This window comes from Cherax quadricarinatus, chromosome 88 (assembly GCF_038502225.1).
Source record: "Cherax quadricarinatus isolate ZL_2023a chromosome 88, ASM3850222v1, whole genome shotgun sequence".
In the NCBI taxonomy this organism is placed as follows: domain Eukaryota; kingdom Metazoa; phylum Arthropoda; class Malacostraca; order Decapoda; family Parastacidae; genus Cherax; species Cherax quadricarinatus.
Genome location: NC_091379.1, coordinates 1,124,443 through 1,150,104, shown reverse-complemented (window position 1 = coordinate 1,150,104; position 25,662 = coordinate 1,124,443). Strand labels below are relative to the sequence as shown.

Below are 25,662 nucleotides of genomic sequence, written 5' to 3'. Positions count from 1 at the left end.
GTTCAAGGAGGCCAGAGTTACTCCTATCTTCAAGAAAAATAGTAGGTCTGATGTAAGCAACTATAGGCTTGTTAGTATACTCAGTATAATATCTAAAATTCTAGAAAGGGCGGTGTATTCTCAAGTAGTTAAGTACCTTAATGACAACAGGAGGCCTGGTCACAGACCGGGCCGCGGGGGCGTTGACCCCCGGAACTCTCTCCAGGTAAACTCCAGGTAATAGCTATCAATCGGGCTTTAGAAGATCCTACTCAACCGACACCTCCCTTATTAATCTGATGGATTACCTGAGAACTGAAATGTCAAAGAGGAACCTCATAGGTATGGTAACCTTAGACCTGCAAAAGGCCTTCGATACTGTCAACCACAATATATTATGTATTAAACTTCAAGCTATAGGTATAGGTTCTGTAGACTGGTTTAAGTCCTACCTTAGCAACAGGAGACAAATAGTCAAAATCAACAAAACAGAATCAGAACCCCTGCCGATAACATGTGGAGTTCCCCAAGGTAGTATTCTGGGTCCCTTATTATTCTTATGTTATGTCAATGATATGCCTATCAGTGTCAAGTGCAAACTCCTACTGTATGCAGATGACAGTGCTCTGTTAGTGTCAGGTAAAGACCCACAAGATATTGCTAATGTTTTAACACTGGAACTGGAGTCCTGCAGCAAATGGTTAGTAGATAACAAACTATCATTACACCTAGGGAAAACTGAAGCCATTCTCTTTGGCACGAAACATAAACTGAGAAGGGTAAATAATTTTAATGTTCAATGTAATGGGGAGCCCATCACTTTGGTTTCATCAGTAAAATATTTGGGAATCCCCTTTGATCCATGCATGTCAGGAGAATTGATAGGGAACAGTGTAGTAAAGAAAGCGAATGCCAGACTGAAGTTCCTGTATAGACAAGCACAGTGTCTACCTACTGAGGCTCGCAGGACCCTATGTCTAGCCCTTATACAATGCCATATGGATTACGCTTGCTCTTCATGGTACTCTGCCTTGACAAAAAAACTGAAAGATAGACTGCAAATCACCCAGAACAAAATCGTAAGATTCATCCTGGGGCTGGGACCAAGAGAACATGTAGGCCAGGATGAATTACAGCAGTTGGATATGCTGAATGTTGAAGACAGAGTAAAACAACTGAAGCTAAATCATGTTTATAAAATTGCTCACAAACAGTGTCCAGAATATCTTGCTGTCAATTTTGTCAAGGTTGGGAACCAAAGCAATCATAGTACTAGGGGGAGAGAGCACAACTTTGTAGTACCCACAGTCAGTGGCCAGGCTTCAAACACCTTTTATTGTACAGCAATAAAGGAATGGAACAGACTACCCACAAATGTCAAGGCCAGTCATAGCTTGAACCAGTTCAAGAAGACTGCCAAAAAGTGTCTGATGAATGAAGCAACAGAAAGGGAGGGGAATGATTTTCTATTTTTTAGCTAAAATACGTGTAAATTTTACCTTATCCCTAGTAATGACCCTCGTATTGTAGATAGTCTTAATGACCCTCGTGTAGTAGATAGTCTTTTTAGTATGATAATAAGATGTTATCTTCATTATAGAATAATAAGAAAATATTATAACCTTTATATTATAATAATAAGGTAAAAGGACCCCAATGGAAATAAGTCACTCTGTCTGACTTTTTTGGGTTATCCCAGGTTCTCTACACATATGCTGCCATGTATGATAATTCTATGTAACTGTATTGTGTATACCTGAATAAATTTACTTACTTACTTACTTACTAATCATCATCACACGTCTGGCAGGTGTGGGTGGGTTAATTGTTCGTACGTCTGGCAGGGTGGTGTTGGTGCCGGCAACCTCAGAGATAAACAATGGCAGCCATCTTCAAGCAGCTGTGTCTCTTGGTCCTCACTCACGACTGTTTTGACCAATTCTTCGTCGAATTTAACTTCCTCCATGGTTGGTACCTGGTGTTAAATACCACCTCTGTTGTACCTGGATGATCGGCTTGTTGAAATATCTGGTTGTTGAGGTGTTATGAAGGAGTTTTTAACCCCGGTGGGTTATCCCATCAGGTGGACTCCCGTCTTATCTTATCTTAACCTCCGGAATATTATTTGTTTTTTTTCCGGTTTCGTTATTAATAGATTGTATTTTGTGTCAGCTCCCTCAAGGGGGATTTCCTTGATGGTTAAGGGGGTTAAATATTCTGTGTCAGCTCCCTCAAGGGGGGATTTCTTTGATGATGGTTAATTAAGGGGTTAATTGTATTTTGTGTCATCTAATAAACCATCATTCTCCTTACTACCTCTGGCAGCGGCATTTTCTTGACTATAAAGCAAATTTGAATTTTCTGTCATTCTTCGCATATATCTCTGTCATCTGTACGTTCTGGATATACTTAAAAGGACCTCAGTGGAAATAATTATTTATTATTATTATAATCAAGGGGAAGCGCTAAACCCGGAGGATTATACAGCGCCTGGGGGGGGATGTGGAAGGCATTCAGGCTTAATTCGGGGAACTGGAGCACAGATCCAATTCCCTAAATCAAGAGCCCCTCACTAACATCAAGGAACCTTCCTTGAGGGGTTAGTGGAAATAAGTCACTTCGACTTTTTTTGTGGGTTATCCTAGATTTCTACACATATGTTGCTATGTATGATAATCTATGTAACTGTATTTCTGTATACCTGAATAAACTTTTGTTTCAATTTCATTGAAATTCTCCCCCAGATTTTAACATATTCTGTCTTCCAGTCCCGTGCTTAAAAGCTGCCATCAGCAAGTGTCTAGGCCTCGCCATCGTTGGAGGGGCGTTTCTGGTGAAAGTGCCACAGATCGTCAAGATCATAGCAGCGAAGAGTGGCGAAGGGATCAGCATCACTGGCACTGTTCTTGAACTTACTGCAATACTCGTTAATGTAGCTTATAACTTCGTTAATGGATACCCTTTCAGGTGAGGGCTTTAATATACTGTACGTACTGTAGTAATTTTTAATTCAAAAGACAATACTCTTAAATCGTTGTAGACTGAAATTATGTGCATGCAATATATGTAGTTAAGTACAATTAAAGTTACTGTATCTTATATTGAAAAGTTAAAATTAAGTTATTGGTTAGCTAATTAATCCTTATGCTATTGTACTTTTAGATATAACTTAATTATTTTGGGTTCAACTGTATACTCTCAGAGAAGAATAAGTAGCAATACGATTGCTTTAACAATTTATTAGTAACTAACAATTTGGAGAGGAAATTTGCGACAATGTTTCTGCCTGTTTTGGGTCAGTGATGGCTTGACAGTGATTCTAAACACTTTGGTCTATTGTGGACTAATCATAGCTTAACAGTGACTCATGATGGAGTGAAAGATTAAGTTTTCTTTCTGAATTGTAGGATAATATTGAAATGTAAACTCGTAAAAGTTTCCAAATTCACATTTGTTGTTCTTATTTGTTTTAGACGCTTTTGTTAATTTTACGTTTACATGTCTATGCAGTTCCTATGGAGATGGAGTCTTCCTACTGATACAGACTGCTATAATTGGAGCTCTGGTGTACCACTATGGAGGATCAACAGGAAGTGCCATAGCCTTCTTTGCTACTGTAACAATTTTGACTGGTCTATTGTCATCTGGTTTTGTTGCATTGAAAATTCTATGGATTCTGCAAGCATGCAATATTCCTGTTGTATTTGCAGGAAAGGTGAGATTTCGTCTAGTACATACTGTACAGGATTGATTTTATTGTTTATGTTTAGAATATCCTTTTTAAATTTGTGCATTAACTCCTGTCAAATCTTTATACAGAATGCAAATACAGTGGACCCCCAGTTAACGATATTTTTTCATTCCAGAAGTATGTTCAGGTGCCAGTACTGACCGAATTTGTTCCCATAAGGAATATTGTGAAGTAGATTAGTCCATTCCAGACCCCCAAACATACACATACAAACGCACTTACATAAATACACTTGCATAATTGGTCGCATTGGGAGGTGATCGTTAAGCGGGGGTCCACTGTATATAGTTACTATATAATTATGAGATAATGAGGCTCATGATAGGGTATGTAGGAGAGAGGAAGATTATTTTCCAGTAAAGTAGGCCTTGGACAAGGATGTGTGATTTCACCATGTGTTTAACATATTTTTAGATGGGGATATAGAGAAGTGAATGCTAGGGTGTAGGGGAGAGGTATCGGACTGAAATATACAGAATCTAATACAACAAGGGAATTGTCACAGTTGCTTTTTGCTGGTGACACTCTTCTTCAGTCAGATTCCAAAGAGAAGTTGCAAAGGTTGGTGGAGGGTATGTAAAAGAAGGAAATTAAGAGTGAACATAGGAAAGAGCAAAGTGATGAGGGGTAACAATCTAAATAATGAAAGCTTGGATATGAGATTGGTAGGAGGGAGTATGGAGGAAGCGAATACATTCAGATATTTGGGAGTGGACCAGTAAGTATTGTTGAGAGAGCAAGTGTCATCCCAGCACCTGCAGATGTTCCCACTGAAAAATGTGTTATACATTGCTAAATATGAAGCAATTATATGTAAAATCTTTTTGGGTTTAGCTCTTAAATTGATTATAATAGTGACAATATTTTTGTCTTTGGGTCACCCTACCTTGGCCAGACACGGCTGGTGTGTACAAAGAAGATAACATTGACTCAGACTATAATCCTGTTACTGTCTTTATTATTGCTCATTATACATCATTGCTGTAAACTAGACTAAGTTAGATCATGTATTTGTAGAAATAAAGATTATCATTATTATTATTTTTTTAACAAACTGGCCATATCCCACCAAGGCAGGGTGACCTAAAAAGAAAGAAGTTTTTCTTTTTAACCCTTAAACGGTCCAAACAGATCGACGTTAAAATTCGTATTGCTACAAAAGTAGATCTACTTTTTTTTACATATTTTCAAATATAACAAAAAAAATGTAGATAAAAGTTTTTTTTACACGTTTTCAAATGTAAAACAAAAAAGAAGATCGACATTTTTTTTTACATACTTTCAGATGTTGGAAAAACGTATATATACGTTTGGACCATTTAAGGGTTAAATTTATTTGCATCTTACAACATGCATGGTTTACAGAGGAAGAATTCTTTTCCACTTCCCCATGGAGAATTACTATCATTATTATTATGTTCATTCTAGGATAGCTCTTTAAAGTTTTTTTATTTTTTTTATTATCACACCGGCCGATTCCCACCAAGGCAGGGTGGCCCGAAAAAGAAAAACTTTCACCATCATTCACTCCATCACTGTCTTGCCAGAAGGGTGCTTTACACTACAGTTTTTAAACTGCAACATTAACACCCCTCCTTCAGAGTGCAGGCACTGTACTTCCCATCTCCAGGACTCAAGTCCGGCCTGCCGGTTTCCCTGAATCCCTTCATAAATGTTACTTTGCTCACACTCCAACAGCACGTCAAGTATTAAAAACCATTTGTCTCCATTCACTCCTATCAGACACGCTCACGCATGCCTGCTGGAAGTCCAAGCCCCTCGCACACAAAACCTCCTTTACCCCCTCCCTCCAACCCTTCCTAGGCCGACCCCTACCCCGCCTTCCTTCCACTACAGACTGATACACTCTTGAAGTCATTCTGTTTCGCTCCATTCTCTCTACATGTCCGAACCACCTCAACAACCCTTCCTCAGCCCTCTGGACAACAGTTTTGGTAATCCCGCACCTCCTCCTAACTTCCAAACTACGAATTCTCTGCATTATATTCACACCACACATTGCCCTCAGACATGACATCTCCACTGCCTCCAGCCTTCTCCTCGCTGCAACATTCATCACCCACGCTTCACACCCATATAAGAGCGTTGGTAAAACTATACTCTCATACATTCCCCTCTTTGCCTCCAAGGACAAAGTTCTTTGCCTCCACAGACTCCTAAGTGCACCACTCACTCTTTTTCCCTCATCAATTCTATGATTCACCTCATCTTTCATAGACCCATCCGCTGACACATCCACTCCCAAATATCTGAATACGTTCACCTCCTCCATACTCTCTCCCTCCAATCTGATATTCAATCTTTCATCACCTAATCTTTTTGTTATCCTCATAACCTTACTCTTTCCTGTATTCACCTTTAATTTTCTTCTTTTGCACACCCTACCAAATTCATCCACCAATCTCTGCAACTTCTCTTCAGAATCTCCCAAGAGCACAGTGTCATCAGCAAAGAGCAGCTGTGACAACTCCCACTTTGTGTGTGATTCTTTATCTTTTAACTCCACACCTCTTGCCAAGACCCTCGCATTTACTTCTCTTACAACCCCATCTATAAATATATTAAACAACCACGGTGACATCACACATCCTTGTCTAAGGCCTACTTTTACTGGGAAAAAATTTCCCTCTTTCCTACATACTCTAACTTGAGCCTCACTATCCTCGTAAAAACTCTTCACTGCTTTCAGTAACCTACCTCCTACACCATACACTTGCAACATCTGCCACATTGCCCCCCTATCCACCCTGTCATACGCCTTTTCCAAATCCATAAATGCCACAAAGACCTCTTTAGCCTTATCTAAATACTGTTCACTTATATGTTTCACTGTAAACACCTGGTCCACACACCCCCTACCTTTCCTAAAGCCTCCTTGTTCATCTGCTATCCTATTCTCCGTCTTACTCTTAATTCTTTCAATTATAACTCTACCATACACTTTACCAGGTACACTCAACAGACTTATCCCCCTATAATTTTTGCACTCTCTTTTATCCCCTTTGCCTTTATACAAAGGAACTATGCATGCTCTCTGCCAATCCCTAGGTACCTTACCCTCTTCCATACATTTATTAAATAATTGCACCAACCACTCCAAAACTATATCCCCACCTGCTTTTAACATTTCTATCTTTATCCCATCAATCCCGGCTGCCTTACCCCCTTTCATTTTACCTACTGCCTCACGAACTTCCCCCACACTCACAACTGGCTCTTCCTCACTCCTACAAGATGTTATTCCTCCTTGCCCTATACACGAAATCACAGCTTCCCTATCTTCATCAACATTTAACAATTCCTCAAAATATTCCTTCCATCTTCCCAATACCTCTAACTCTCCATTTAATAACTCTCCTCTCCTATCTTTAACTGACAAATCCATTTGTTCTCTAGGCTTTCTTAACTTGTTAATCTCACTCCAAAACTTTTTCTTATTTTCAACAAAATTTGTTGATAACATCTCACCCACTCTCTCATTTGCTCTCTTTTTACATTGCTTCACCACTCTCTTAACTTCTCTCTTTTTCTCCATATACTCTTCCCTCCTTGCATCACTTCTACTTTGTAAAAACTTCTCATATGCTAACTTTTTCTCCCTTACTACTCTCTTTACATCATCATTCCACCAATCGCTCCTCTTCCCTCCTGCACCGACTTTCCTGTAACCACAAACTTCTGCTGAACACTCTAACACTACATTTTTAAACCTACCCCATACCTCTTCGACCCCATTGCCTATGCTCTCATTAGCCCATCTATCCTCCAATAGCTGTTTATATCTTACCCTAACTGCCTCCTCTTTTAGTTTATAAACCTTCACCTCTCTCTTCCCTGATGCTTCTATTCTCCTTGTATCCCATCTACCTTTTACTCTCAGTGTAGCTACAACTAGAAAGTGATCTGATATATCTGTGGCCCCTCTATAAACATGTACATCCTGAAGTCTACTCAACAGTCTTTTATCCACCAATACATAATCCAACAAACTACTGTCATTTCGCCCTACATCATATCGTGTATACTTATTTATCCTCTTTTTCTTAAAATATGTATTACCTATAACTAAACCCCTTTCTATACAAAGTTCAATCAAAGGGCTCCCATTATCATTTACACCTGGCACCCCAAACTTACCTACCCACCCTCTCTAAAAGTTTCTCCTACTTTAGCATTCAAGTCCCCTACCACAATTACTCTCTCACTTGGTTCAAAGGCTCCTATACATTCACTTAACCTCTCCCAAAATCTCTCTCTCTCCTCTGCATTCCTCTCTTCTCCAGGTGCATACACGCTTATTATGACCCACTTCTCGCATCCAACCTTTACTTTAATCCACATAATTCTTGAATTTACACATTCATATTCTCTTTTCTCCTTCCATAACTGATCATTTAACATTACTGCTACCCCTTCCTTTGCTCTAACTCTCTCAGATACTCCAGATTTAATCCCATTTATTTCCCCCCACTGAAACTCTCCTACCCCCTTCAGCTTTGTTTCGCTTAGGGCCAGGACATCCAACTTCTTTTCATTCATAACATCAGCAATCATCTGTTTCTTGTCATCCGCACTACATCCACGCACATTTAAGCAACCCAGTTTTATAAAGTTTTTCTTCTTCTCTTTTTTAGTAATTGTATACAGGAGAAGGGGTTACTAGCCCATTGCTCCCGGCATTTTAGTCGCCTCATACGACACGCATGGCTTACGGAGGAAAGATTCTTTTCCACTTCCCCATGGACAATAGAAGAAATAAAAAAGAACAAGAGCTATTTAGAAAAAGGAGAAAAACCTAGATGTATGTATATATATATATATGCATGTGCGTGTCTGTGAAGTGTGACCAAAGTGTAAGTAGGAGTAGCAAGATATCCCTGTTATCTTAGCGTGTTTATGAGACAGAAAAAGAAACCAGCAATCCTACCATCCTGCAAAACAGTTACAGGTTTTTGTTTCACAGTCATCTGGCAGGACGGTAGTACTTCCCTGGGTGGTTGCTGTCTACCAACCTACTACCTATAAAGTTTTATTGTGCAGAATTATGCTAATGAAGATTTATCTACTTTCAGATGATACAGGCCCTTGCCAACTACAGGAACAGCAGTACAGGACAACTGTCAGCAATCACTGTAGCAATGCTCTTCTTAGGCTCCATGGCCCGTATCTTCACCTCGATTCAGGAAACTGGTGACCAAATCATCATTCTCACATACTGTGTTGCAACCTTTGCCAATGGTGTCATCATGGCACAGCTGCTGTACTACTGGAATGTGCCAGTTAAAACAAAGAAAGCATAATACAGTATTTTAATAGGATTTATTCAGTAGTAACATACTCTAGTGTAGGTTTTATCTTAAAGAACAAAAAGGCACAATACTGTGACTGAAACAATACACAAATAAATCTTATGACGACGTTTCGGTCTTACATGGACCATTTACAAGTCGGACCGAAACTCTCGTAAGTCTCTCCTGTGTGTGGGTTATTTGTGCATTGGTTTTATCCCTTGTATAGTCTGATCCATGACTTTTTGCCAACCAATCCTTAATTTGCCTTATGTCTTGTGTATAAGTCAACTCTAGTGTTTGAGAGACAGAACAACATTCTTTTTTTACTTGTTCCCTTTTGCTGTGTAGTGTCAAATAACCTACATGAATTTAGCACTTTAAACGAATAAAAGTAAAATACTCTCCATGGCTTCCTCTCTTATAAGCTGCAGTAATTTGTGCTAACAGTATCTACACTCAGACTGTTAGAGAGAAGAATCAGTCTCCTACCAAGCAGTACTGCAGAGGAAAATCAGTCTCCTACCAAGCAGTACTGCAGAGGAAAATCAGTCTCCTACCAAGCAGTACTGCAGAGGAGAATCAGTCTCCTACCAAGCAGTACTGCAGAGGAGAATCAGTCTCCTACCTGGCAGTGCTGCAGAGGAAAATCAGTCTCCTACCAAGCAGTACTGCAGAGGAGAATCAGTCTCCTACCAAGCAGTACTGCAGAGGAGAATCAGTCTCCTATCTAGCAGTGATCAACTAACATAGTACTGCTAATAAGTAACATAGGGGGGGAGGGCCTCATGACAACTTATAGTATTTTGAAGTGTAAAATCAAATTTATTTTTATATTTTTGGTGGAATGTGGGTGTTCAATGTGGTTTTTACCTTTGATGCTTCTAAACAAATTAGTATGGTAGTCCCAACAAGCATGAATTTTGACCCAAAAATACTCAAGTATACCTGGGGGGGTTTTCCAGGTGGTCCATGGTTAGGCCTCGTGGTGGATTAGGGCCTGATCAGTCAGGCTGTTACTGCTGGCCGTACTCGAACCAACGTGTGAACTAAATAAATCGCTCTACTACCATTCTACCTGAAGCACTGGTCTTAAAATCTGAACTTAAACCCATTTTGAGTATATACAGTAAAATTATTTTAGGATAAATTAATATTGTTATTGTTATCGGTGGGAGACGGCCGACTTGTTGAAAAAAAATATATATATATATATATATTTACCTGGGGAACCATCTATGCCATCCCTTTAGCTCAACTCTTGACTAGAGCATAAAAGTTAATACCTAATGCATGCTAAACTCAAAAAGTTATAAACTTTCCCATTGTCAAGTGAGGTTGTGATATAATAGAAGCATTCCAAGTACAATTTACACAGTTGCTGAAATGCATCCAGATTCCATTGTTTTATAACTTTTAGGGTATTTTTAAATGTTCTACAGTTTGAAAAAATACTTAGCAGTATGCCACCAGCAGAAATTTATTATTGTATAAAGAACAATGAGGCACAATACCAGGACTGAAACAATACACAAATAAATTGCACAAATGAGAAAGAAACTTGGGGCAACTTTTCAGTCCAACTTGGATCATTTAGAGTGATTAGTTAATTGTCCAAGCTGGTCCGAAAGATCGTCATAAGTTTATTCCTTGAGTGTGCAGGTGGGAGACGGCCGACTTGTTGAAAAAAAAAAAAAAAAAAAAAAAAAAAACTGAGTCCCCTCAAAAAAAATTAGTTTGTTAGCTATCAGCTTGTGGCCCATTCTGAGTTGGGGGTTCCATTTTTTTTTTTTTTTTTTTTTTTTTTAAGTAAATTTCGTAGCAATGCTAAATCCTTTGACATTTCCTGAGATTATGAAGGTGAATTTTAAGTTTGGGAATAAGCCTAAAAATGTAAAAAAAAAAAATTCAAGAAATACTGTACTTAGACATATGCATTTTTTAGATATAAGTGAACAGTATTATTGTATATTGCCTACTCTCAGGTGTACTTTTTGTAGACTTCCAGATGCCCAAATTTCACGCACACTGAAATATGAACATACGTATATCCTTTTATCACCAGGGTATTGTTAGCTACTGTAACACTGGCTATAATTCTGTAAAAAAAATTCTAATCTGCTGTTCAGTAGTAAAACAAATATATAATTTAAATCAAAATCTTGTTACCATTTTTACAAATAGAAACAGTTGAATAATTTTGTATAAAGTTATAAAATATAAAAATAATTCATGAGAAGGTGTGACTTTTGGTCACCAGTCTGTTGGTGGTGACTGAGAACTCGTGGACACTGTTGACTGCTGGAATATTGATTGTTTTAGTAATGTCTCGTATGTAAAGACTACTTGCACACCAGAGGTTTGATGCATTTTATGAATGTAATAATAATGATAAGCTCACACCCATGCAACTGTTATCTTTGTCATGTAGCAGTGTGACTGGCACTTGTTTGACCTGACAGTTATCTTTGTCATGTAGCAGTGTGACTGGCACTTGTTTGACCTGACAGTTATCTTTGTCATGTAGCAGTGTGACTGGCACTTGTTTGACCTGACAGTTATCTTTGTCATGTAGCAGTGTGACTGGCACTTGTTTGACCTGACAGTTATCTTTGTCATGTAGCAGTGTGACTGGCACTTGTTTGACCTGACAGTTATCTTTGTCATGTAGCAGTGTGACTGGCACTTGTTTGACCTGACAGTTATCTTTGTCATGTAGCAGTGTGACTGGCACTTGTTTGACCTGACAGTTATCTTTGTCATGTAGAAGTGTGACTGGCACTTGTATTACTGCAGTATTACTTGTAGTACTGCAAGATTGGTAAATATATTTCAGTACAGTACTGTATGCTTTTCATTAGCAGAATATATGCATTATTTATTCTGTAATACTGTATTTATTCATCTTTATTTTTAAAGGTGCTAATAATTTTTTGTGCACCAATGAGTCTTGTAAGAGACATTTATCTCGTAATTTTTAGACATAAGGTGTTATCATTTTCTAGTCTGTACTATGACATTGAGAGACATATTTTATACTATGTATCTTTCATTTAATATTGATTTATATTAGCAACATTTCTTTAAAAAAATATTTTTATATACTGTAGTGTATTTTTTATTGTTTAAGGGAAAGACAAAGGTGTAATTGTTTGTGTATATATTGTTAATTATGGTAAAATTTAATGAAAAAAGTTTACTGACGGTTGCATGTGATTTTCCTGCTTATAAAGCATGTTGATTAGTCATGACTGAAGACTTTACAGTAGCATAGTATAGTCAAGTGTTGTGATTCAAAGTTGCCATCAGAATCAGTGTTGAATATCATGTAGCAGCTTTTGACACAACTTAGAATTATTAAGACAAAGACATATTATTATTATGCACAATTGGCAAAAGAGAGGAGAGGCATATCAGTGTATTAATGTGGTCCAATTCTCCTCAGGGTGTCTTGATGTCAGTGAGGGGCTCCTGATCCAAGGACCTAGATTTATCCTCCTCTTCCTTAGATTTACCAGAATTTGTCTCATTCTCCTGGCACTACATGACTCCTAGAGACTTAGGTCTTCCCTCTAAGTAAAATAAAACAATAGTCAAAGTCCTGGCCATAAGATATGGTCACTCTCTCCAGAGCATCTTATGTTCCTTGCTGATGGCCCCACTTTTGACACAGATCTCCCCTCAAGGAAGGTTCCTTGATGTTGGTGAGGGGCTCTTGATTTAGGGAATTGGATCTGCTCCAGTTCCCCGAATTAAGCCTGAATGCCTTCCACATCCCCCCCCCCCAGGTGCTGTATAATCCTCCAGGTTTAGCACTTCCCCCCTTGATTATAATAATAATTGACACAGATTCTCTCTTTGACTTTTTGTCAGCAAAAGATTTATTACACAAACTTTGATTATACTTCCTGTAGCACTCCTCACCATCCTTACTAACTCAGCCTGTCATACTCTCCCTTCGTTAGTCTGATCAAGCATGTTAAGCCTTTAGTACACCCTACCCTGCAGTACTGTATGACCCTTAAGGGTTTAGCACTTAGTTATGATTATTAAAATAATGTATGTATAGGGCACTGGGCAAGAATAAGGATGGTCTGATAGCAATTTAGGCATCAAGGCAAAGACAACAGGTAGGACTGTGATTAATATTATTGGAGGGTAGCCCCTCTAAAAGGAGGTCCCTTGACGCTGGTGAGGGGGCTCTCGATCTAGGGAATTGGATCTGTACTCCAGTTCCCTGAATTAAGCCTGAATACCTTCTACATTTCCCCCTCCCCTAGGCACTGTATAATCCTATGGGTTTAGCACTTCCCCCTTAATTATAATATCGGAGGGTACTTTGTATGGGACACAAGACAAAAGTGTGAACAGTTACAGCTGTAAGTCTGTATGACCCTTGTGGGTTTAGCACTTGGCTTTTATTGTAATAATACAGCAGTAAGTACCTTCCAGGGAAGTGCCTCAGTACTGGTGAAAGTATCTTGATTTGTGGAATTGTAATTACCCTCTTGTTTCCTCATAGCAAACCTCATTATCTTCTAGTCCTCTGCTGTTGCATGACCTTTGTGAGTTTAGGACTTTACCATAATTGTAACAATACAGAAACAAGTGGTCAGGTTGCAATATGACTAAATGTCAGTTGTTGCACAACTTCCAGAAATAAACAACTGTCACCCACATTACTAGTCTCAGGAGAGGCACCAGGATTACAATAAACTATTTCATCTCGAGCTCCCCATTGCACCCACAAGGGAAGGCACTAAATGTACTAATGACCCCAGTGGTAATGACGAGTTCTGTATTGTATGTATAGTATAAGTAACCATAACAGGGGCTAGTGGTAGCCATAGCACTGACAGTGGGTACTCTAATGCCTGCTTAGTCTTAGTCAAGCCCGACAGTCTACTGATTCCTATACTGAACCCCACTTTTTTTTTTATTTCATTCACCTTGGTACCAAATGACATGCATGGATTTTTTAAAAGTTTGTGAGTTTAGCACTTAGTAATGATTGTAATAATAAATAGGCAGCAGCAGCACCTGGGTCTTGATCAACTTCCACTTACATCATATACTTACCCTTCAAGGGAGGTTCCCTGATGCTGGTGAGGGGCTCTTGATCTAGGGAATTGTATTTGTGCTCCAGTTCCCTGAATTGAGCCTGAATACCTTCCATCATCCCCCACATGCGCTGTATAATCCTACGGGTTTAGCGTTCCCCCATAATTATATACTGTATACTTACATCAAATGGAATAAATAATAAATAACTGCAGCAATGAATTGTATTTTCAAGATAAATTTATCACACGTTCTTATCACCAAACAATTTATGGAAGGAGAACTCCACAGTGGACTAGCATTCTTGGATCATCCCAAGGTGAAAAAAGTCTAATGATTCACAACAGTGAGCAGTAAACCATCTTGCTTTTGTATATATGCTAGGCAAATAACTATGAATAATGATGGTAATATTACATAGACTATGAATAAGGATGGTAATACAGTGGACCCCCGGTTAACGATATTTTTTCATTCCAGAAGTATGTTCAGGTGCCAGTACTGACCGAATTTGTTCCCATAAGGAATATTGTGAAGTAGATTAGTCCATTTTAGACCCCCAAACATACACGTACAAACGCACTTACATAAATACACTTACATAATTGGTCGCATTGGGAGGTGATTGTTAAGCGGGGGTCCACTGTATTACACAAACTATGAATAATAATAATGACAGTATCACATAAACTATGAATAATAACAAAGACAGTATTATATAAACTATGAATAATAATGATGGCAATATTACAGACTAAGAATAATAATGATAGTAATATATATACTATAAATAATAACATTACATAAAATGAGATTATAAATTCACATGCTGGCAATACTTATTCAACCCTTCAAGTGAGGTCTTGATGTGAGGAACTGGAGTAATCCTCCCTTTCCTCAGATCAACTCTTCCAGGAAGGTGAAGCCTCCCTTGATTACATTCATAAATGTCAACCTATTTCTAACTTTCATGGAATAAGACATTTGAAAAAATATTAAAATATAAAAATAAAGTACAGTGGAACCCCAGGGTTTGAACTTAATTGGTTCCTAGGTGGTGTTGGAACTGCAAAAATTTCGAAGTGGGAAACAGTATTTGCCAGGCTTTAATTATCTTCACACTGGAGGATGTTGAATTGACTCTTACAAAAGTCTCTGAGAGTTAGGTCAATGCCAGAAGTCACATAAAAGCACTTTTGAAACAGGACTTTACAGGAAAGTCTCCTCAAGGCTCCTTGATGCTGGTGAGGCGTTCTTTATCAAGGAAAGTGGATCTGTGCTCCAGTTCTCTGAATTAAGCCTGAATACCTTCCATCCCCCCCTCTCATAGGCACTGTATAATCCTACAGGTTCAGCACTTCCCCTTGACTATAATAATAATAATTTACAGGAAAGTTATTTACAACTGAACTTCAGACTCCAGACAAACATTATTTTTTTCTGAACAAAATTGTTTAGACTCCAGTTTGTTTGAGGTCCAGTAGTTCAAACACTTAGGTTCCACTGTAATTATAATACTGTACTGTATTACATTAAGATAAAAATAAAAACTGTAATTAAAAGAAGACTAGGAAATTCTGTCAGTAATATGTACACTTTATTATATTAGTAAGTATCTCGGGTAACTGGTAATGGTACATTAGCCAATCATCCAGAGCAGTACGTGTCTCGGCCACTCTGACCGCACCTGAAATTGTTCTTTACTGATTGGTCTGCACTCAAGCCTGTCTGTTTGATGTGATGTGGGGCGCCCCAAAAAAGCGCAAGCACACACACACATTATTAAACTCGTTAGAGAGTAATGGGTACTTAATACACTTGTATAGCAATAACCATTCATTAAATTTGTTTCTGATCAGCAAAATTCTATACAGGCAGACCTCACTTTACAGCGTTTCGCCAATACATCAGTTTTCAATTATAGCCATCCTTCATTTATTCAGACTTCCTACAAAATATTCACCATCCACTATAAGCTAAGGATGAAAATATTTTAAGGTAAGTAATGTGTGTACTGTATATGCATTTCTGATACCTATCTCTATTGCTCACTTAATATATGATAGTGTACACGTTATCAGGTTTTTATATGCATTTGAAAGTGAAAAAAGGCTATGTTTCACTTTACACCAATTTTTACTTTACTGTATACATGGTTTCCTCAAAACTGGATGATATTAGTACACATGGAAAGTCCCTGGTTATGCAGAGCATCTTCAGATAATTAAATCCTAGTAAGAGTTTTCAATGCAAGACTATGGAAGCACAAAATACAGTAATAAAAGAAAAACAATAACAATGAATGAGAGGTCTTACTTAAAAGTAAAATGCAGATAAGAGAGCAAATGTCTTTATGGTGAAATGTCAAAATGTCACCACAAGGTCCACAAGGGTCAGCAGTGGCCAAGATAATGTTTCTACTCTATAAAAACAATTTGCCAGGAATAAAAACTCACAAAATAGTAATAGCATGATTGCAAACAAATCACAGACTAAGTGGGTCTTTACCCCATGACAAGCGAGTCCACTGGTCGTCAGTTTTAGGGCTCACCTGCCATGGCTTCCAGCCTTACTTGTTCTATGATTTGGAATGAAAACTGTGAACATGTCTGCAGATGCAAAACAATTTTTGCAAATGCAAAAATCCTATACTATAAATAAAAGTAGTTACAAGAAGACTTGAATAAACTGAGCCAATGGATAATGGAAGCTAATGTAATTAAGTGGTACTTAGAGTCTTCAACTCAATTATTAAGTCATTGAGGTCTAAAGCTTAATTAGCAAGTGGTTATAATAATAATACATGATACAACTTATGCAGGCTTAGCTGACATAGTGACATACTATAAAGAAAGCAAATATTCAGAAACTCTTAATTAATTAGTAAGTGGTCTGAAGTGAAGTTTGTTCCTCTAAACGTACACTGACACTTTTATAAACACTCCCATCAATGTTTTTCTAAAAGTATTTGCTGTCTTGACAGATACTGAAGTACTTGTGCAATCAATGAGAGAGAGAGTAAGTTGGAAAGGCAATGAGTAAATCTTCATAACTGGTAGGAGGGAATCGTCACTAACACTACATATAAAAATTAAAATGCACAATAAATGGAATGCAGCAATTTTGTATTTATAAAAATATAAGTTTATATTAATTACTCCTTTAATTATAACTTCTAATATCTCCTGCTTTAAGTATTACTGTGACTACCCTTGCCATGATTCCACCATAGTCTTTACATGCAACTGAAAATATCTGTGCAATATACAAAACTCCATACAGAACTGGATTTTCTCATTGATTTATTCTTAAATAGAGTAGAACCTCCATATCCACTGATTCGGTATCCATGGTTTCAGTTATCCACAGTTTACTGTCGCCCAAAAATACCCCTTAATTTTGCATAATAATGGCCCCAAAGCACAAAAGTAGAGAAGCTGGCAGTTCTTCGAAGCCTAAGAGAAGCCATTAAGTGCTTCCCATCAGTAAAAAAGTGATAATTCTCCACTTGTGCATAATTTATCAATTAAACTTTATAATAGGTATGTATAGGACTTATACAGTGGAACCCCGCATAGCGAACTTAATCCGTGCAAGAGGGCTGGTCGTTATGCGAAATGTTCGCTATGCGAATTAATTTTCCCCATAAGAAATAATGGAAATAAAATTAATCCGTGCAAGACACCCAAAAGTATGAAAAAAAAATTTTTTTACCACAAAAAAATGTTAATTTTAGTACACACAAACTGAAAAAGGCATGCACAATTACATGACACTTACTTTTATTGAAGATCTGGTGATGATTGATGGGATGGGAGGAGGGGAGAGAGAGTGTTAGTGTTTAGAAGGGGAATCCCCTTCCATTAACACTTGAGGAGGCAAGTCCTTTTCCGGGGTTACTTCCCTTCTTCTTTTAATGCCACTAGGACCAGCTTCAGAGTCACTGGACTTCTTTCTGTCCATAGAGCTCTGTACCTCCCGTTCCTTTACGATTTGTCTAAAATGGGCCATAACATTGTCATTGAAATAGTCACCAGCACGCCTTGCAACAGCTGTGTCAGGGTGATTTTCATCCATAAAGGTTTGCAGTTCAACCCACTGTGCACACATTTCCTTAATTTTTGAAGTAGGCACAATGGATTCCACAACTGGCATAGGCTTCTCAGGGTTAGCCCCAAACCCTTCAAAATCTTTCTTAATTTCCATACTAATTCTCACCCTTTTTACCACAGGGTTGGCACTAGAAGCTTTCTTGGGGCCCATGGTCACTTATTTTCAACAAACAGAACCGAAAACACTGTAATAATACGAAATATTCCGAGTGTATGCTTGAATGTTACCGCGGAGGCTAGCTGGTAAACAATGGGACAGGCGGCACATGTGAGGCTGGCTGAGGCCGCACATTGGACGCGTCTCGGACGAAGTTCGCTGAGCGGGTTTTTGTCTACTATGCGGGGCAAAATTTTAGCGATCAAAGCGTTCGCTATGCGGAATGTTCGCTATGCAAGGCGTTCGCTATGCGGGGGTCCACTGTATACAGTGGACCCCCGGTTAACGAACTTTTTTCATTCCAGAAGTATGTTCAGGTGCCAGTACTGACCGAATTTTTTCCCATAAGAAATATTGTGAAGTAGATTAGTCCATTTCAGACCCCCAAACATACACATACAAACGCACTTACATAAATACACTTACATAATTGGTCGCATTTGGAGGTGATCGTTATGCGGGGGTCCACTGTATAGGGTTTGCTACTATCCGTAGTTTCAGTATCCACAGCAGGTCCTTGGAATGTATCCCGTGAATAATGGGGTCCTACTCTAATTAAAATACTGAAACATCAAAAGGTCACTGTATATAATAATACTAATTTTATTTCAGCATGATACAATGTTTGTACCAAGATGGTCACATTTAATTGTACATGCAGAAAGTCCATAGTTATGCAGAGCATTTCAGGCAAACTTATAAATATATAAGTATAAATATAAGTATAAATGGAAATAAGTCACTCTGTCTGACTTTTTTGGGTTATCCTAGGTTCTCTACACATATGCTGCTATGTATGATAATTCTATGTAACTGTATTTGAGTATACCTGAATAAACTTACTTACTCACTTACTTACTAACTCTTACCTCTATTACTTACCCCACTACTTACTTATACACTGCAACCTTTAAATTGACTGGTTACATTCTTAGGCATTCCAGCAAATCCAGAATCCTGTACCACAAAAGTCTTTTTCGTATTTGAGGCAGGAAATAGGGTGTCTGCACTCTGAGCGATGGTTGGGATGCTGCAGTTCAGAGGGTCATCTGAATCGTAATGTACTCTCACCCATGGCAAGGTTGCCAGTGCAAGAGTAGTGAATGTTGTTTCCTTCTTTAGGTTGCCCTACCTTCCTGGGGAAACAGCTGATGTGATAAAAGAAGAATCAGAACTTCAGATCTATTCATTAACAAGGCACATCCTATCCAAAGAACATTTGTTTCATATGCCTGCTACATACAACTATTTCTTGAAAGGCAATTTACATTTTTAAAGCCATTTAACAATTTTTTCAAATACAGGGAAAAATCTCTGACATTCCACTACAGTGTACATATAACACTTTTCCTAGTACTCTAAATACACATGCTATATCATAGATATCAGGATTAGCCATTTCAAATGTCTGAAATGAGGAGCTCATGATTTAACATATGTACTGTACTGTAATGACATTTGTATTATAATCATTAATTTGACATCTTTTATGAGGTGAGGATAAACCAGCTAATACATGCTAAAAAAACTATCAGAATTTTAATACTGGGACACTGTGCAGTGTACACCACACCCGATTTCACTTAGATCATCCGAACAGAGCAACATCAATGATAGTGCAGTATTATACAGTACAACACATACTCAGAATTATTCATTCCCTCATGATGAATATTAAGAAGAATAAACACTGTGATGACCGTGATGGATGGGTGGGGCAGTGGGCCACCAGCAGCAACAGCCTGGTTGACCAAGCAAACACAAGATGAGTCTGGCCCATGGCCAGGCTCTGGGAGTAGAAAAACTCTCGAAACTCATCAAAGGTATATCAAAGGTATGATTAGCTTTGCATCATGTACTAGCAAACAAGTAATTTTAACTCTAAACAGAAGCCTATCTTAATTATCTGAGAAAGATATTCAGCAAAAGATATGTAAGTGTTAGTTGATTCAATTAGCAGCTAAATGAGCATTGATAATCGATAAAATAAGTCAATCAACAAACTTATACCAACCTGGCACCAAAATTCATACAGTACTTGAATAATACAGGTATTATTTCTCTATTTTTTTGTACTGTGCCTAAAAAATACCCAGTAAAAAGAATTGTTTTTAATTAAAATATATACTGTTAAAGCTCATTACGTCTGTTTTGGTCAACTTCAAAAGGTTCAGATAAGTTGATACCTAAAGCCTCTTCATTCACATCAGAATGCTCTTCGTTTTCAAAAGAGGTTTCCTCATCTGATTCAAAAGAAACCATGTTTGCATCATTAGTGTCTTTGTAAACTTGAGACAAGTTCTCTAGTGAGGTATCTTTCTCGAATCTCCTCATGCGATTCCCAAAGTCAACTCCAATGATATCAATGCTGAACTGGTCCAGACGACGCACAAACTGACAGACATGCCCACACGAGCTAGTAAAATCAACGTCATCCATGTTCAGATCCGGAGGATCTTCCAGAGTGAAGTGACCTCGAACACGCTGTATCCGATGAAGTGTTACATTTTCTGGAGTACTGTCATAGAGCTTTTCAGAGAGACTTGCTGGGAGGCATATAAGAAGATCTGCATCTCTGGTAGAGTTCTGAAGGGCTTCCTTATATATCTGAGCTGATATGTTGTGCAAATCTTCAACTGGTTTAGAACCCCCAACATCGTAAGTAAACACAGACTTAGCAATGCGGTACCTGCGGCCTTCTTCCGTTACAGCAATGACATTTATTCTTCTCATAAGGAGGAAAGTGGGAGGAGTATACATATGTGAGAATATAATATGCACATTGGTGTGAGGCGGTCGATGAATTATATGGTCATGAACTCTTATCATGGTTTTTGTTACTCCTCCCTGATGAAGAAAACCAAAGAAAATTACACATAAAATATTCCAAATATGCCACATGAGGAAACAGAAATGTTTGAAGGCCTTAATTTTTCTGCCAGACAAAAGAACATCATCTGAGTGAAGAAGAACAAGAGGAAGTAATGTAGGTAAGAGGAATCTTGGTTCTTGGTGAGGTATTGCTGATAACACAAGAACAGGAAGAATGAAGGAGCTTAACAGCATGGTAGCCATGCTGAATATCTTTGGCTTTTTGGTAAAATTATTTGTAATGAAACTTGCAGAGTACTTGGAAACCGACCACAGACCTAAAAGACCCAGAATGCCGTGAAGAATCGGTAAGTTTACTGCAAGGTGAAGGTAGTATGGATGAATGCCATGGGAAGCTAAATTATTTTCTTGAGAGTTATACAGCAAAAAGTTGATGGGGGTTACTATGAAAGATCTACCTGTTACATTCCAATACACGAGTTCGGTGAAGGTTAGAGAACCATAATAGAAAGAGTCAGCCAACACACACGCTATGAACGTCACCACAACACCAGGAAGGAGACTTAGGCACCGAAGATTAAAATAAGAGAAATCCACTTCTTTTGTTACCACGCCTCTCTGTAGCCAGAATGCAACAGGAATAAAAGAATATACTACAAAAGTGGGCCTTACAAAAGCACCATATGTTATAACCACTGATATAACAGCACTATCAACATAATTGTAGGGAGGTAATTTACTCTTCATACGAACTAATTTCACTTTATCCTTGAGGCTCTCTGCAGTTTCATAGAGGTCCTGTAAGATGGTCTGCTTTCGTATAATTTTAGTGCTATCGACCATAGACTCACACACACGCCACAGCAGCACTGACATGAGGATAAGTTCCATCGTGTTTGAAAATGTTCTTGTTGCATAAACTAGCATAATATATGAACTAGCAAATACTTCAACACAACTCCAAGGTTTGAGGTAACACATTCGAGCAATTCTGTAAATGCTGTAGTCGGCGATAAAAGATAAAAATGTCATAAAGATCCGTGGAGCAATGAGTAAGTTATATGGGGTCTGCAGATCATATCCCAGGAAGTAAGTGAAAAATGGTGCAGAGTATTTCATAAAAAAGTAAGGTAAGGATACCAGGGCAGAGAAAGTGACTGATCTGATGGGATCCTCTGTGCTGAATTCCCATGGTTTCTTGGCATCTATGTTCAATACGTCACCTGAAAAAAATACAAAACACATTATAATTCCAAAAGTACTGCAATGAAGAAGATTTAAAGTTTGGAAGTTTTTTATTTTTTTATTAATACATCGGTCATTTCCCACAAGTTGCAGGGTGGCCCAAAAAAGAAAAGCTTTCATCATCATTCACTCCATCACTGTCTTGCCAGAGGTATGCTTACACTACAGTTATAAAACTGCAACATAAACACCCCTCCTTCAGAGTGCAGACACTGTATTAATAATACTGTATCATAATGTAATATTATTATTATTTCAGCATGAAACAATGTACAGAGATGGGTGACTTTCAGTCATGCATGTAGAAAACCCATAGTTATACAGAGCATTTTGGGCAGACTTAAGCTGGAACAATTCATAACTAATCCATAAACTGGAAATAATTATTTAAATCACATTTTGGTCCATCATGTCTCATTATCAAATCACAAATGAAATGGTGGGATAGTTATCTAAGGCAAACCAAAACCTACACTATGTATTTATCTCCAAATTGTAGATTACATAGTTGTGAAAGTAGCACTTGATGAATGACAAAGTTTGTAGGAATTATTACACGTAACCACTAATTAAGCCATTTGTGAAAACACTTCACCACAAGTGCTTTCTTCAGGAGTGAGAAAGACACTCATGCAAAACACTTCCTTCAGTGTCATTAACCTACAATTTGTTGCTGTCACCGTACTACTTCCCCCCTTACAGAAATTAATATTATTAATGCAAACTTAAAACTGTATTATTGTTCACTTAGCTACCTCACTTTTGTACATTAAGAAAAAGTTCCTACTTAATAACCTATGTCTAGTTAGGTAGTCTGTCTGAAGTGCACAGCATGCTAGTGGCTTTCTTTATGCTTAACAATATTTTATTACGTGTAAATTACATTTTGTATACTGCAGAAAGAAATAAAGTTGTACTGTACTGTATAATATTAATGAAGCAATGGAAACAAATGGTATACAATAACAGTATAATGGAAAAACAGACACAAATGCAGCGGTCAATAAAGGATTGCATTATACTGCATTTGTGTCTATTTCTCCTTCAATGAAACATTAAATTACAAGCCATATGACACTTCAGCAGAGAAGCGAGAGCGATGTAGGGATACATACGTGCCATCACCTGGACAGACTGATGAAACTCGTCTGGGTGGATGTATCCTGTCTGTACGGTTGCCAGGTAGAGTCGAGCCATCGCCAACAGCCACCAGAATATTGAGCTATCCTTCACCCTGGATAAAAAAGGCCAGAATGAAACGGGTGCTCCTCAACTTACGGTGAGGTTATGTTCTGATGGACCCATCATAAGTTGAAAATTTTGTAAGTTGAAAATATAGTAAGTTGAACATGAATACGACATGATAAATAAGTAAATGAATAACTGAAGTGTAATGAATACTTGTCAATTCTCAGTAATAACCCACATGGAGACAGAAACACAGGAGGTTGATTGATCTGGGATCCTCTGAAGAGGATCCCAGAAGGGGATCAAAATATACAGATCAATCAACTTCTTGTGTTTGTTTCCATGTGTGCTATTATTGAGTAAACAATTAAATAGACACCTGCTGTCCCTGTTCACCTAGCAATAAGTAGGTACTTGGGTGCTCATCAACAGGTATGGGTTGCATCCTGGGGGAGTAGATGCAGAACCCCAATGGAAATAAGTCATTCTGGTGATGGTGGTGGGTAGGTTATTGTGGGTTGCTAACCCACCTGATTAATAATACCCAACAAAATAGTTTTCCTTGTTGCATCCTGGGGGGAGAGAATTAGGAAACTCAATGGCAATAAGCCAGTGTGATGATGATGAGAGTGGCTCACTGGGTTATCCTGGGTTACTAACCCTCCAGGTTAATCCAACAAAATCATTTCCTTCTTCATGCCATCCTGAGGGAGAGGATTAAAGACCCAAATGGAAATAAGACAGTGATGATGATGGCAGTGGATTTATTGGGTTATCCTGGGTTACTAACTCTCTGGGTTAACAACACGAACACGATAATAGTCCCCTGGAATGGGACTAACCCCCATGGTAAGCCACTGGAAAAGTTACCTGCCTTAACCACTTCTGTTAATAACTATCTACATGCTGCAATAATCGTGAATGAGTTATAAATGATGCAAAATAACCACTGAGGGAGTTGAATGATAGCCTTAGGCCTTTCGTGCTGCAATCAGCACATCATCAGGAGCTTGCAATGTTGCATAATACAGCAAGAAATCCAGGCAGCCTCGTCCAGGGAAACGACAGCAACATTGTAAGCTCCTGATGATGTGAGGAAATGGTATGGTGATACCGACAAGATGTGGAAAAAGACACTTATGTATAGTTCAGGGGAAACGTTTCGCCACGAGTGGCGAAACGTTTCCTTTAATAAATGTCCTTGTACATAAGTGCATCCTGATGATGTGTTGGCACATGAAAGGCCTAGAGCTATCATTCAACTTCCCCTGTGGTCATTTTGCATGTATTATTATTATTATTATAATCAGGGGGAAGTGCTAAACCTGTAGGATTATACAGCTATTTTGCATGTAATTACATGCATAATGTTCAAAAAGACGCGTGAGCAAAGACCAGAGACACATTACAAAACGTTTCGGTCCTGGGACCTTCAGCAGTGATTAAGGTCCCAGGACCTAAAATTTTTCTAATAGGTTCATATATTTGCTCATTTTAAAAATAAATCTGTCATTATCATTTAGTAAGGTTAATATGCATTACATCCAAAAAGACACATGAACAAAGACCAGAACACATTTATTACAAAACGTTTCGGTCCTGGGACCTTGATCAACCATCAAGGTCCGACCTGAAAAAGTTTTCAAGTACCTCCAAATCTCTCCTCATATATCTTTTTTTTAAGAACCAATTTGTCGCTGTCAGTTAGTGAGGCTAATAATTAATGTGTTAAGACTGACTTGGAGGGCTTGAGGAACCTCCTGGAGGAGTAGCTGGCGAAGGAAGCTCTGGTCCTCGACCTGTTCTTGTACTCCATTATGACACCATCAGCAGCCGACAAGTATTTGTTATTGTTTACTTTCAACAGCTGATTTGCGCGCCATCTGTTGCCTGTTATCAGAGGGTGGGTGATGGGTGGGGTGGTGGGTAGGGTGATGGGTGGGTGGTGGGGAGGGTGATGGGTGGTGGGTAGGATGATGGGTGGTGGGTAGGATGATGGATGGGTTATGGGTTATAGGGTGATGGGTG

At 38.4% G+C, this 25,662-nt stretch overlaps 2 protein-coding genes across 4 annotated transcripts; one reads left to right on the top strand and one right to left on the bottom strand.

Annotated features, from left to right (window-relative positions):
• The first annotated feature begins 1,787 nt into the window (after nt 1-1,787).
• Nucleotides 1,788-12,243, top strand: LOC128698653 (mannose-P-dolichol utilization defect 1 protein homolog). Its single transcript, XM_070103807.1, has 4 exons — nt 1,788-1,946; nt 2,748-2,946; nt 3,490-3,694; nt 8,824-12,243. Exons 1-4 carry the CDS (start codon nt 1,859-1,861, stop codon nt 9,049-9,051), a joined length of 720 nt encoding a protein of 239 aa, XP_069959908.1. The 5' UTR covers nt 1,788-1,858; the 3' UTR covers nt 9,052-12,243.
• Nucleotides 12,244-14,310: 2,067 nt separating this feature from the next.
• On the bottom strand, nt 14,311-25,481 carry PIG-Z (phosphatidylinositol glycan anchor biosynthesis class Z). 3 transcript variants are annotated; one of them, XM_053790844.2, is made up of 3 exons: nt 25,374-25,481; nt 23,562-23,680; nt 14,311-22,424 (listed from the first exon to the last, which is right to left on the bottom strand). In XM_053790844.2, the coding sequence occupies exons 1-3, from the start codon at nt 25,448-25,450 to the stop codon at nt 20,500-20,502; spliced, it is 2,121 nt and encodes a 706-aa protein (XP_053646819.2). In that variant the 5' UTR covers nt 25,451-25,481; the 3' UTR covers nt 14,311-20,499. The 3 variants fall into 3 exon arrangements, with proteins under 3 accessions (XP_053646819.2, XP_069959906.1, XP_069959907.1); XM_070103805.1 differs by having other exon boundaries at nt 25,285-25,420; XM_070103806.1 differs by lacking the exon at nt 25,374-25,481 and having other exon boundaries at nt 23,572-23,679.
• Between the last annotated feature and the right edge of the window lie 181 nt (nt 25,482-25,662).